The sequence below is a fragment of the Conger conger genome, chromosome 11 (genome assembly GCF_963514075.1).
Source record: "Conger conger chromosome 11, fConCon1.1, whole genome shotgun sequence".
Lineage (NCBI taxonomy): Eukaryota > Metazoa > Chordata > Actinopteri > Anguilliformes > Congridae > Conger > Conger conger.
Window position 1 is genome coordinate 9,047,939 of NC_083770.1, and position 12,405 is coordinate 9,060,343.

The following is a 12,405-nucleotide window of genomic DNA, read 5'->3' on the forward strand; positions in this document are numbered from 1 at the left end:
ATAAATAAAAAATGAGATTTATACAGTTGTCTCGAGCTACGGACCCCTTGCCGAGCTCAGACCTCACGTTCCCACGAGCAGTACCCCATGAGGAGGTGTCTCGGGGACGAACTCTCTTTTACGTACTTCGAACGTCCTGGAGAACTGGTAAGTTCTACTCAACTTCCAGCCCAGTCTCGAAGTGAAGGGGTGTGATGCAAATCTGGTATATGATTTCCTGTATTCACTGTATTCCTCTAAAAGACCCTTTCTCAGATATGATTAGTCAGATATACTTTATTATAATCAAAAGAATAGAGTTATACAGCCGACAGGTTAAATATCATCTTTCAGTTTGCTAATCACATACTTGATTCACATAAGGTTGCTATAACCCCTTTTGCTCTAATTCACCTTTCCACCAGATGTTAAATTCAAGGTACACCCTTCAAATATCCACCATCCTCTTTGGCCTTTACCTTATCCTATGGCTCCCCCTTCACGGAGATAAAAGCTACTGAACTTCCATTAATACAATGGGTATGAACACCCCTAAAGTCTACTACTTATTTATATCGTATATAGTATCTTACTGAAAAATAAAAGACATAAAAATGAAAGGAAACTTATAACGTTGAACTTCTATGTATTACTTTTCCTACTTTTACCAGTAATATAGATTATAATTACCACCCATGCCCTAAATATAGCCGTCTCGTTTTCTGCGGGATTTGATCCCTCCTCCTTGCTGTTGATGAGCTCCTTGAACAGCTGCATTGGTTTGGGAATCTGGGCCAGGATCAGGACCCAGACTTTCGAAAGACGTGACTTTGCTCCAGTCCCTGGCTCCAATGCTGCAGATGTCCTTGGAGACAGCCTTCACCTGCACTTCGTACCGCGAGTGCCTCTTGCATGGGATGTGCACTGGTATGTTTTCGAACACGTCGGGGGGTTTGCAGTGCAGCCGCAGCATGTGCCTCTCCTCACTGACACTGAGGTTGGGGGGGGAGGCTTCAGGTTCTTGCGTGGGTCCAGGAGGAAGGTGTTCTGTAGTGTGGAGGGACCCCGCGTCCCGTCTGTTGGCCTCCAGGTGCAGTTCATGGCTCCAAGCATGTCGTAAAAGCCCTTTAACTCACCAGCTCTTCTGCATGATGAAGGATGCGCATGAACACCTCCTCGCCATCAGTCCCGCTGCCACAATTCCTGGGCTGAGTCCGCACCACGCACATCACTCCGTTCTGCATATCCATATCCAGCTTGATTATAGCTGTTCTGCGTTGCTCTTTCTTCAATAGCCCTTAGATATCTTGTTAAGCAAAATCCTAAGAGGCTTTTTTGCTTCTCCTTCTCTTTTTTCCTTTCTAACATCTAAAAGCTCACTCCTTATATATCCTGAAACTTGTACAGAAGTACGAATGGGGAAAACACTAGCTCTTATGCAACTTTTTTAATGAGCCTATTCATCACTGTTATTTGTCTCCCTGTCAATCTCTCATTGGACTCTCTCCAAACTTTGACGTCATATACCCCTCCAATAGGGAGTTTCCACCATCTCAATACATTCTTCAGGTGCACTTTCTTGTGGCGCCTTAAGAAATCTACAAAGGACATCCAATTAATAGCCGAGTGTAATTCATCACCCAACTCCTCTACAGTCAGTCCTTTGAATCTATCCAATAAATTATCAGATTATCATTTCCCCATTATCTATATTGTTTTCCTCATCTTTTTGCTTTAACCAGGCATTATGCTCCTCCCCTGTAGGAGCAAGTCCACACTTCTCAACCAAGAATGTTATTATACATTCATGTTACGCATGGCCTCAGTCAGACCTTTAGCCTTGCTCTCTAGAACCCTAAATCTAAGTCCCCCGACTTCAGACTCCTTTGCTGACAATTAAGGCTGCACATTAGCTCTGAACCGCATATTTTTCCCTCTTACGGGCGTTCTTGCTACCACCTCAATGGCGTGTGCGAGGGGTTAACAATGCATTCCTGCCTAACCCATCTTCTGTCAATCTCTCATCAGGCGGGCCTAGGGCCGGGTCCTCAACACAGTACCAATCTAAAATCATTCCTCTCCTCTCCCTCTCTCCCTGTCCGTCTGTCACTCTCCCTCTGCCTCAGTCCTTCATTCACCATGGCCGAGTCCCCTGCACCTCTTCGCTCTTCTTCTCCTGCACTTCAGTCTGGTCTGAAGGCCCCGTTTCTGACACAGGGAGATTAGGTTCAGGGACATCAAGGACTCCAGGCTGCTGCAGTTCTGTTCTGGAGCCACTTGGGTCTTCCACTGCGGCTGGTTGGAATGCGATCAGTTCAGCCTCTCGTCTCTTATTGCAGTACAGTCAGACTGCAAGGCCAATGTTGCCCAAAATACTAAAGAACAACAAGATCCAAGGCACTACTCCTGTAGTCTCTCCTGCAGAGGGAGGCAGGCCTAAGAGAGATCATTGGAGACAGAGGGCAGAGAGAGAACATGGAAAGAGGGCTCAATTGGGAGAAATGCAGCAGAGCACACAATAAGAATAAATCGTCATTCATAGTCATAAATTCATCTACCAAATGCCAATAATGTAAATAATAAATACAGCTGCACAGCAGCAACGCCGGGTGCTGAACCCCTGCCATCAGGCCACACGGTGGCGCTAGAGATCCAGAGAGTCTATGCTGTCATCCATTAACATGCACCTGAATGTGACGATCAGATCAGAGGTCACACAGTGCAGGCAGAGTCACTGGAGTCATGGACCTTTGGTTCAGCCACACATTCAATCTGAAGCAATCTGGAGCAGCAGCTCAAGCACCACACCCTGACCCCAGCTGACCCCAGCTGACCCCAGCTGACCCCAGCGAACCTGCCACTTCTGCGCCAAGAACGTACCTTCCCGGATAATCATCTATATTTGTCATCTGCATAATTATTATTTGCAGAATATATATTTCATAATTAATTATAGAATTTATTTATTTTATTCATTTATATATTACATATAATACTACTGTTACGCCCACTGTTTGCCCAGTGCCAGCCAGAAGCAGATGGGCTCCCCCTCAGAGTTCGGATCCGCTCAGAAGGTTTCTTTCTGTTAGTCAGGGTTTTTTTTCCCTGGCACTGTCGCCCTAGGCATGTCATTTGTCTGTGGCAGCCATTTTGACTCCGGGGAACAAGGTGCAAGATGGTGCCGCTTCCTGTTGGCATGTGGTCTATTAACCCCGCAGGGGCTGCACCATATTTCCTCACCCCCTCCACCACTTCCTCCAGCCTGGCTTGAGATCACGCAAACCTCTGATATCAAGACCCATTCCACTGAGAACACTCAGCTTCCATTTGCCATAGCAGCACACAACCAGACACTTCTGCTAATGCACAAGTGAACTGCATTTGCCTGTGAATATTTGACAGTCCCGGAAAGGTTCTCTGGCTGATGCTTCGGCTAGTCGGCCACTGGGGGTCAGCCCTAATGTCTGTCGTTATTTTTATTTATTATCCTGCATTTACCCGATGGCTTACAACACCCAGTGGAATAAGAGAGCACCAGTAAGATTCTACGCCCTGGATCAGGAGGAACACAATGAGCTTTTCAGTGATACCTGAGATTTGTAGAGAGATGTTGCTGATGATCCTGCTGGTCTCAGAATCAGTCACTGTGTAGACCCCGGCATCCTCCAGTGTTACACGCCTCAGCAGAAAGGTCTTTTCCTGGCCGAGAAGCTCACATCTCTGACCACAGTGCTCCCCATATGCGACTGGGCCTTTGTGAGCATCGGCCATCAGCACCTCGTCCAGACCAGGGCCTGTGAATGTTACCCTCAATGGGTCTGTGGTAGGGAGCTGTATGGAGAGCTCTTCACCAGCCTTCACTGTGCGGATCTGGAGTGGGTGGCCTGTGAGGGCAGACACAACTTTTACATATTTGCAGGTTTTCATTTTCATGGACATTTGCAGGGAATATGAACATATCATCAATACAACACATGATCAATAGCAGTATGCTAGTAGAAAGGTCAAGAATAACAATAACAAAAAAAATATTTCCCTCCTACAAAAATGAAGCTGTAAAGTGTATTTTACCTGTAACATGGAGCCTGACAGAATCTGGGGCCCATCTCTCTTCTGGACTGCTGTACAAGCACTGGTAGTGGCCTTGATCTGAAAACCATGTCTGTTTGATGGTTAGAGACATGTTTCCACGGAGAGCCTGTTCTGGGGAAACTGAAGCTCTGCCCTCGAACCCGGGCCCATAGGTGATGGTGTTGTTATAGAGCTGGAAAACCTTCTTTCCATCTCTTTTCCAGAGGATAACCAGATCAACAGCACGCGCTTGTTTACTAATGCCCCCATAGCAAGGCAGACTGACAGACATTCCCACCGCTATGGAAACACTTCCTGGGTCTGAGAGAGGGGGAGGGAGAGAGGGGGGGAGGGAGAGAGGGAGGGAGGGAGAGAGGGAGGGAAGGAGAGAGAACCATGTTGCTCAGAGTAGATGAAGGGCTGGATGCAGCATATTGCAAAACAAACTATGGTCTAAGGACTTAACAGGTTGAATACTTAAAAACGTTTTTGGAGTATGACTGAAAAAAACACCAAAAACATTCATTTAATCTGTAGGGGAAAAAGGTGATATGCACTGACTAAAAATAATTTGTTTATTTTCCAATTTGTTGATTACTGTATTACATAGTTTTTGTTTTGCTTGTTTAATAGGTCTTGTGAAAAAATTAGGGGGTTATCAATTAGTTCAATCTGTTTAATAGGAGGTACTGATTTTGTATTTAGTAAAAAACTGAGAATAGTGAAAAAATTTTAAAATCACCCTAGGTCGAGAATTATAGCCAAATTTGGTGGTTTGGAGTCACTATTTGCCAGTGTGCCAGCTTGCATGTGAATCAACCAGGTGAAAGTCAGAGCAGGTGAAAAGTGTCAGAAAAGTGGCATATGAATGTACAAATTCAAGATGGCAGCGAGCAAAACAGATATCCATATTCATAGAAAGGGGACTAGTAAGGTTAGCCATTTTCACACATCTACATGAAGTGATTCTTAGAGATATTTACATTTCTAAAAAATGTTGAGCTCTATAAAAACGGTGATATGCACTTACTAAAAATGACGAGTTTCACATCATTAAGAGCGTTCCTGTGTAATGGCCCCTTGTACTGGCATTCATAAGACCCTTGGTCGTTGTACACCGCAGGACTGAGGACCAGGCTGTAGTTTCCTGGCTGCTCCTCATAGATGGACTCCACCCGTCCCTGGAAGCCGGGTCCTGGGGAAAAGCGTCCAGTGTGGAGTTCGGCCACAAGCAGCCAGTCAGAATGCATATGCTGTTTAAAATACCATTCCACATCCCTATCGGACTCTCCACTGCAGGGGAGGTTGACAGGGTGGCCAACGCTTACGGATTCAGACGCAGATGGAGACGCAGACAGCAGGGCTAAGAGAGGGGAAATGAGAGCGAGAGGGAAACTGAATCAGTCAGAATCAGAACAGGGAAAACTCACAGGGGTTCAAATGCTTACTTAAGACGAGCGACACCATACCTGAACAGTGGAGGGTCTGCAGTAAAAGCATTATTAGTCTAATTAGAATAATTCCTGAAAGTAGTGGGAGATTTTATTTTTATTTCTCCATTTTAAACCATTTTAAAAGTCATTGTCACTGGCTTTCACATTGCTAAATGTTTATAAATAAATCTCTTTTTATGAGATTTATCCTTGATCGAGTGCCTATAACTTTTAGTTTTAAAATGTCACTCACCCACTTTACCTTAAACAACTTATCTGACCTTTTTAAAACCGCACTGTTTAATTTATACAAAATGCAGCATGTGGCCTACTCACCCAACAGAAGTCCCACGAGAACGTAAAAATGTGCAAATCCCATGTCCGGGAATCACTATTGAAACACCTGCAATGTAATTTTGGAAGAAAATAAAACTGTTAGCTCAGGTAAAATGAATGTGACCAATAACGAAAATCACAGTGTTCCAAACGCCAAGCTAGCTCACTGTGTTCCAAACAGTGAAACTTTCATGACGAATAAATATGAAATTACTTCCATATCATCTTTGGTGTGTGTGTGTGTGTGTGTGTGTGTGTGTGTGTGTGTGTGTGTGTGTGTGTGTGTGTGTGTGTGTGTGTGTGTGTCCATAAAGTCACTAAAAGTCCAACTAAAGTCACGCGATCTATTGGTATATTGGTCACATCACGGTGTCTGACAAGCGCTCTAAGAAACTAGTGTCTTAATCATACGTGTTCATGGTGAACGTACATGCCAAACTCTTACCTTTAAGGATTCAGTTTCCTCCAACTTTAGAAATGAAAGTGACAAAGATAAAATGACAGTAATCCACAATGTATTGTATTTATTTTCTTTCCTTACAGCACAGATGCGAACCCCGAGTCTCGTAATAAAGTTGTACGAAAGTAGTGCATGGCCTGGTGCGCACTGCTCAGTTTTAAATAGTTCTCTTTTGGTCATTTGATCATCGGCAGATCTTAACGACGGGATTCTACGTTTCCAATTGGCCAAGCCCGCGAATTTACGTTTAAAGGCGTGGCATAAGAACATGTGATCAGGTTTGTAGCTACTGAAAAATAATCTGAACTGCGTCCAGATGACTGAAATGGACTAATGTAACCCTTTGGGTGCTTACCCATCTGGTGACGCCATGAAAGACCCGGAAGTGAGTTGGTGAAAGTGTTTTGAAATGAAAATGTCACTTGCCAATGGTAATCTGCTGCTGGAAAACTGGCATTAAAAGGTAATTGTTTTGTTTTCATGCTTTGACCATGCATATATTGATCGTTTCCTCTCATTTCATGTGAGCTTTTTTAGTTTGGTCTGATTCAACGTTAGCCTATGAAAATGGGTAGCTGGCTGCCGCATCAAGCTACATTAGCTAGTCCAGGCAAACAACGTTTAAGTTACCGAGTGTCTACAGTTATGGTTACTATTCTAATACGATGGTATCTGCGGCTATATTATTTAAAATAGCAACTGTGAAAGCCCGATCTCTAGCGAGTTACTGCCATCTCTTGACTCGTGGGGATTGGATGACTGTCCCTGGCCGCTAATAATGATGCGAAATATTTTATTATTTAGGCAACGTGTTGCCAAAGTGCGCTTAAAAATTCTGAGATTCGGTCGTGGGGGCCCCCTGTGTGTGCTGGTTTTCCTTCCATCCACAATTGTAATGCCTGAACTTTAACAAGCTGCTCTTTTTTTATTATTATGTGCTATTGAAGTTTTGAGGGATTATTTACCCTCTTAACCAACGTTATGTGAGAAATGGCTATGCATGTCATGAAGAATAAAATTCCCATGTTCATATTGTGCTAATTGCAAGTAAATAGATAGCGACATAAAAAGGCGACTTATTTTTAATTTATAAAATTAAAAGTCTGTGGTGAATCAATAGGCCAATTTGTGAAATTGTGTACACCTGGCCACTAAGACTAGGCCGATAATTACAATACAAAATTTAAAAACAAAGCAAACGATAACAAGCCAAACCTGCTTTGTGTTCAGCAACCTAATTTGGAGTCATTTAACCTATCAGTCTATCATTTATTGAACAACAAAATGTGGTTTAAGAGGGTAAATAATCCCTCTGGACAAAAAATAATTTCTTCTTTCATAATTAAGAAAAATGAACAGCTTCTTAAAAGTTCTGGGACTGCAACTGCGGTTGGAACCAAAACCAGCATACACAGGGGGTCCCAGGACTAAGTCTGGGAACCATTGACCTGGTGTTACAAAAGTTATGTCAAATCACTGACAACCTGTTCTGTGTATGTTTGTTGCCAGTGTAGCTGGCCCTGCTAATAAGTGTTGAAAATGGCTTAATGTTCTACACAGCAGTTCATCATTCTTTTTAAAGAATCCAGGGATCTGTGGTTTACAGTGTACTGCTGATTCTGACTGCTTCACCATGCTCACACCATCCAGCCTTAAGAAGAAGATTGAAACTGAGAACATATTTGCGAGTGTAAACTCCTCTTTTATGTAAATATCATATACTGATACCCCCAAGGGCTGAGTCTTAGAGGAGTTTTGGGTAGCATAGTGGAAGTTGGTCAGAAACCCGTGTCCCCCATTACATTACATTGCATTTGGCAGATCTCTTATCCAGAGCGACGTACAGTTGATTAGACTAAGCAGGAGACAATCCTCCCCTGGAGCAATGCAGGGTTAAGGCCCCAACGGCTGTGCAGATCTTATTGTGGCTACACCGGCTACACCGGGGGTTTGAACCACTGACCTTGTGGGTCCCAGTACCTTAGCCACTACGCTACAGGCCGCCCTCTCCCCCACTGTCTGGAATCACCTCTACAGTAAATTGGCTAGTTGTCCAGTGCTGGCTTGGATTTAGCCTAGCCCACATACAGTACTGTGCAAAAGTTTTAGGCAGGTCTCAAAAAAATGCTGTAAAGTAAGAATGCTTTCAAAAATAGAAATGTTAATAGTTTATTTTTATCAATAAACAAAATGCAAAGTGAGTGAACAAAAGAAAAATCTAAATCAAATCAATATTTGTTGTGACCACCCTTTGCCTTCAAACCAGCATCAATTCTTCTAGATACACTTGCACAAAGTTAGGGATTAATTTTGTATGCATATATTCAGGTGTATGATTAACCAATTATACCAAACAGGAGCTAATGATCATCAATTTAATATGTAGGTTGAAACACAATCATTAACTGAAACAGAAACAGCTGTGTAGGAGGGTTCAAACTGGGTGAGGAACAGCCAAACTCTGCTTCTAAGGTGAGGTTGCTGAAGACAGTTTAATGTCGGAAGTCATACACCATGGCAAGACTGAGCACAGCAACAAGACGCAAGGTTGTTATGCTGTGTCAGCAAGGTCTCTCCCAGGCAGAAATTTCAAGGCAGACAGGGGTTTCCAGATGTGCTGTCCAAGCTCTGTTGAAGAAGCACAAAGAAACGGGCAGAATTGGCAGAAACCAGTGGGACCCAGGTACACCCATCTACCTTGCGGAGGAGTCTGGTCAGAAGTGGTCTTCACGGAAGAATTGTGGCAAAAAAGCCATACCTCCGACGTGGAAACAAAAAAAAAAACTGTGCAAGTATACCTAGAATAATTGATGCTGTTTTGAAGGCAAATGGTGGTCACACAAAATATTGATTTTGTTTATAGACTTTTCTTCTGTTCATTCACTTCTGCACTTTTTTAATTTCTAAAAAGAAACTATAAACATTTCTATTTTTGAAAGCATTCTTATTTTATAGCATTTTTTCACACCTGCCTAACACATTTGCACAGTACTGTATGTTTTCCATTATTTTCTCTTTAGACTTCAGTTATCTAAAAATGACCCCTCTCCCCAGATACTGTATGATCAGCAAGGACCACAATATGCGGATCATGTCTGGTGAATTTCCATATGCAGTGTGCAAAACACTGGAAAGCCTGGCAGCAACTAACTGGAGTCATTGTGACACTGAAAAGTGTGCCCACATGGTGGAAATTCATGGCAGATTCACGACTAACAGTTAAACCTCTCGACTTGCCTCTTTCTCTGGATATGATATTCAAAGATAGTCGGCGTCCGTGTAAATCATCAATGTTGGTTGGGTTTTTTAAAACAAGTATGAACTAGTTCTTCTGGATATGTGCACAGGGAATATAGCTCTCATTTATGATGGCAATAAATATCACATCGTAAGTGACATTACTTTTGCTTTGTCAACGACTGCATACGGATGCTGTATGAGTGCTCTAATTTTGAGGGTGCCTTATGGAGTGATGGAACTTTCTGTGTGCATCTACAGTCTAAAATTCTTGTTTCGAGTTATGTAACTGAAATTCAATCAATGCAATAGCCTACCTGATGACTCTGTTCTGTGTGTTCCAACACAATATTGTTGACGGATAACTGGATAATAATTATCAAAGTATTTCTGCTCTGTATATTTTGACAGAGCCTCAAATTCTTGTGTTGGAATTACTTAGACCATCCATCATTTAGGCATAGGGGTTTTACTAAAATGTAGGCAAAACCACTCGCATGTCCTGAGATTAGCTTGCCAATTAATTGCATTGCAGAGGTTGTGCAAAGCTTACAGTCACTTAGACTTTCATATCAATTAACAACTATACACTCTATAGTTATGTTTGTGCTAAGAAATGGGGGAATGGCAGATGACAGTACTGACGACTAACAGTTTCACTGTACTTCTGTTTTAGGAAAACTCTGTCAAGCACTGCAAGATGAATGAATTTCAACGACTGTTTTAAAGATTAGCAGTTAGCCACACGATCCAAATGCTAGTCTGTATCCTTCCGCTGCCATTATTATGGATGTGTTTTTGCATTACAAAAGCAATAAAGGCAACTTGCGTGATTTGGTGGATCTAGCAGAAAAGGCCCTCGAGGAGTTCCCATGTCGTATTTTACCGACGTTCACCCCATGGTTCCCATCTGGCGGTGATAAATCGCTGCCAATTAAACCGCAAAAGTCTGCTCCTGTTATTTCTGTAGAAGACCAAAAACAGATCCAGTTCTATCTGTGGTGCTCTGAGCCATTGCTGTCAGCCAGAAGCGACTGTGAGTTCGAGGGCTTGAAGGAATTCTCTACGGCTGATGTGAAACAATCTCTTTCGCGTCGACGGGTGATTTCAGAGGACGCTGCTTCCAAAGCCCACGATGACATCGTTTCAGGTGACAGGCGTCTCAGAAGATCGTGGAGCGCCGTTACTTTGGGGAGCCTGCTGAGTTTACAAATTCAACCCTTTTCCAGACAGTTCCAGAAGGTGGTGGAGCGCTTTGGACTCCACTCCTTGCAGCGAGCGAAATGGATCATCGAAGAGCCGAACTGCGTTTCAAGCGATCTGGAACACGTATGGACTGTCCTGTGCCAAGCCACCAGGCAATCCAAGCTCCCGACTTGCAACGCCAACATTCAAAGGAACCTGTTGCAGATATGGGTTTTCTGTGATGTTTTATACTCTGAATATGTCGGACATTTCCTGAAACGAGAGCTTTGCCTGTCCGGACAGATCAGTTTAGCTGTTCATAGGCAAGGTACAATTTTTAACTTGTAACAATGTGGTTTCAGTCATGTGTTGAGATGATGGGTGTTTTAATTCTGTTATTTATTCGTGTATATTTTCATGAGATTTTGAAATGCATTTGCTTTGGGTTACATTTTCCAGAAAATGTTTTTACTTCAACTTAATTTTTTCTCAGAGTAAAGGGAAAATAATTGTTTTCTTCTCTCTAAAAATATATACAATTTATTTTTGACATGACAAACAATGGATTGACAGGTAACAAAAACATTTATATGTATTATCTGACCCTTATTTTTACATCAGTATTGTTAGGTATTATATCATTGCGTTCCTTTTCTTACTTTTCTCAACTTGACAACCTGTCTTGTTGTATTTTATGCTAAATGTGTGCACGTTTCCACAAAACGGTTTACATTTTCAAAAGATATGTCTAATGTTATGGGATTAATACTTGAAATGTGAATTTAAAGCTTGTTCTCCGTTGTAACCATTTATATGACTTCAGTGTGCAAATAAACCTTTTATTTTCTAATTTTGCAGTGATGTGTATTCACAAAAGCTGAAAATACACTTGGATACAGATATGTCAAAATATAACCACTAGAGGGCGCTCACACGCAGAATGTCACATTTTCTAATGGGTCCACCTATGTCTGATGTCTGTATTTAGCTAAATGAATGAGAAGTGTTGTGCTATTGACACTGATGAATGGCTATCACACTAAAAGCCAATTGATCAAAGTGTTAAATCAACGGCCTAAATCCTCTCATTGACAACTGCCATTATATACAACATTGCTCCTGTTCTAGAATATTTATGAAATATTGTTATAGCAATTTGAAAGGATGTAGGCTATAATACGTTGTGTACACGTGCTTTAATTACATGCCTGTATGCATCACACATCTCAACAACTGTGAAAACAACTAATTCTAAATGCGGCCACAAAGTACTGATCCTGGTACAATTCCCCAGTTTCACATAACATTGTTCTTCTCTATCGTCAGACAGATTTGCCCATTCTCATAATTGATGATTGGCCTCTGTTATTGCCAAGAATCGTGTGCACTTTAGCCCTGGGTAACCATCAGGAATGGAGTCCATTTGACCAAAGTTATGACTGCTGGTCCCTGAAGTTAGTGCTGACTATTGTCTCCAGTGCAAATTAAAGACTCTGGCAACAACAATTGCTGAGCCATTGCACAAAATCCATTTTTCTTTTGGCTTTTTGTGCTGCTCAGTTTAACACTGTCTCCTGCTGAACCTAATGGTTATTTATTGTCATCATTAGTGGTCAGCCAGCGCAAATGCAGTCTATCCTCCAGTATAGGAAGGACTGGTTAATTAGAAGCAAAAACACTTTGTCTGATGGACCTGATCATAAT

At 42.3% G+C, this 12,405-nt stretch overlaps 2 protein-coding genes across 7 annotated transcripts; one reads left to right on the top strand and one right to left on the bottom strand.

The window, feature by feature from the left end:
• Positions 1-1,160: 1,160 nt before the first annotated feature.
• Positions 1,161-6,393, bottom strand: LOC133140790 (uncharacterized). Its single transcript, XM_061260992.1, has 6 exons — positions 6,265-6,393; positions 5,820-5,886; positions 5,081-5,413; positions 4,051-4,371; positions 3,570-3,863; positions 1,161-2,415 (listed from the first exon to the last, which is right to left on the bottom strand). Exons 2-6 carry the CDS (start codon positions 5,860-5,862, stop codon positions 2,324-2,326), a joined length of 1,083 nt encoding a protein of 360 aa, XP_061116976.1. The 5' UTR covers positions 5,863-5,886; positions 6,265-6,393; the 3' UTR covers positions 1,161-2,323.
• A 191-nt stretch (positions 6,394-6,584) lies between these two features.
• zgc:101664 (uncharacterized protein LOC450064 homolog) lies at positions 6,585-11,551 on the top strand. 6 transcript variants are annotated; one of them, XM_061261467.1, is made up of 3 exons: positions 6,585-6,742; positions 7,840-7,963; positions 10,193-11,551. In XM_061261467.1, exon 3 carries the CDS (start codon positions 10,303-10,305, stop codon positions 11,047-11,049), a length of 747 nt encoding a protein of 248 aa, XP_061117451.1. In that variant the 5' UTR covers positions 6,585-6,742; positions 7,840-7,963; positions 10,193-10,302; the 3' UTR covers positions 11,050-11,551. The 6 variants fall into 6 exon arrangements, with proteins under 6 accessions (XP_061117451.1, XP_061117447.1, XP_061117450.1 ...); XM_061261463.1 differs by having other exon boundaries at positions 7,862-7,963; XM_061261466.1 differs by having other exon boundaries at positions 7,886-7,963.
• Positions 11,552-12,405: the final 854 nt, after the last annotated feature.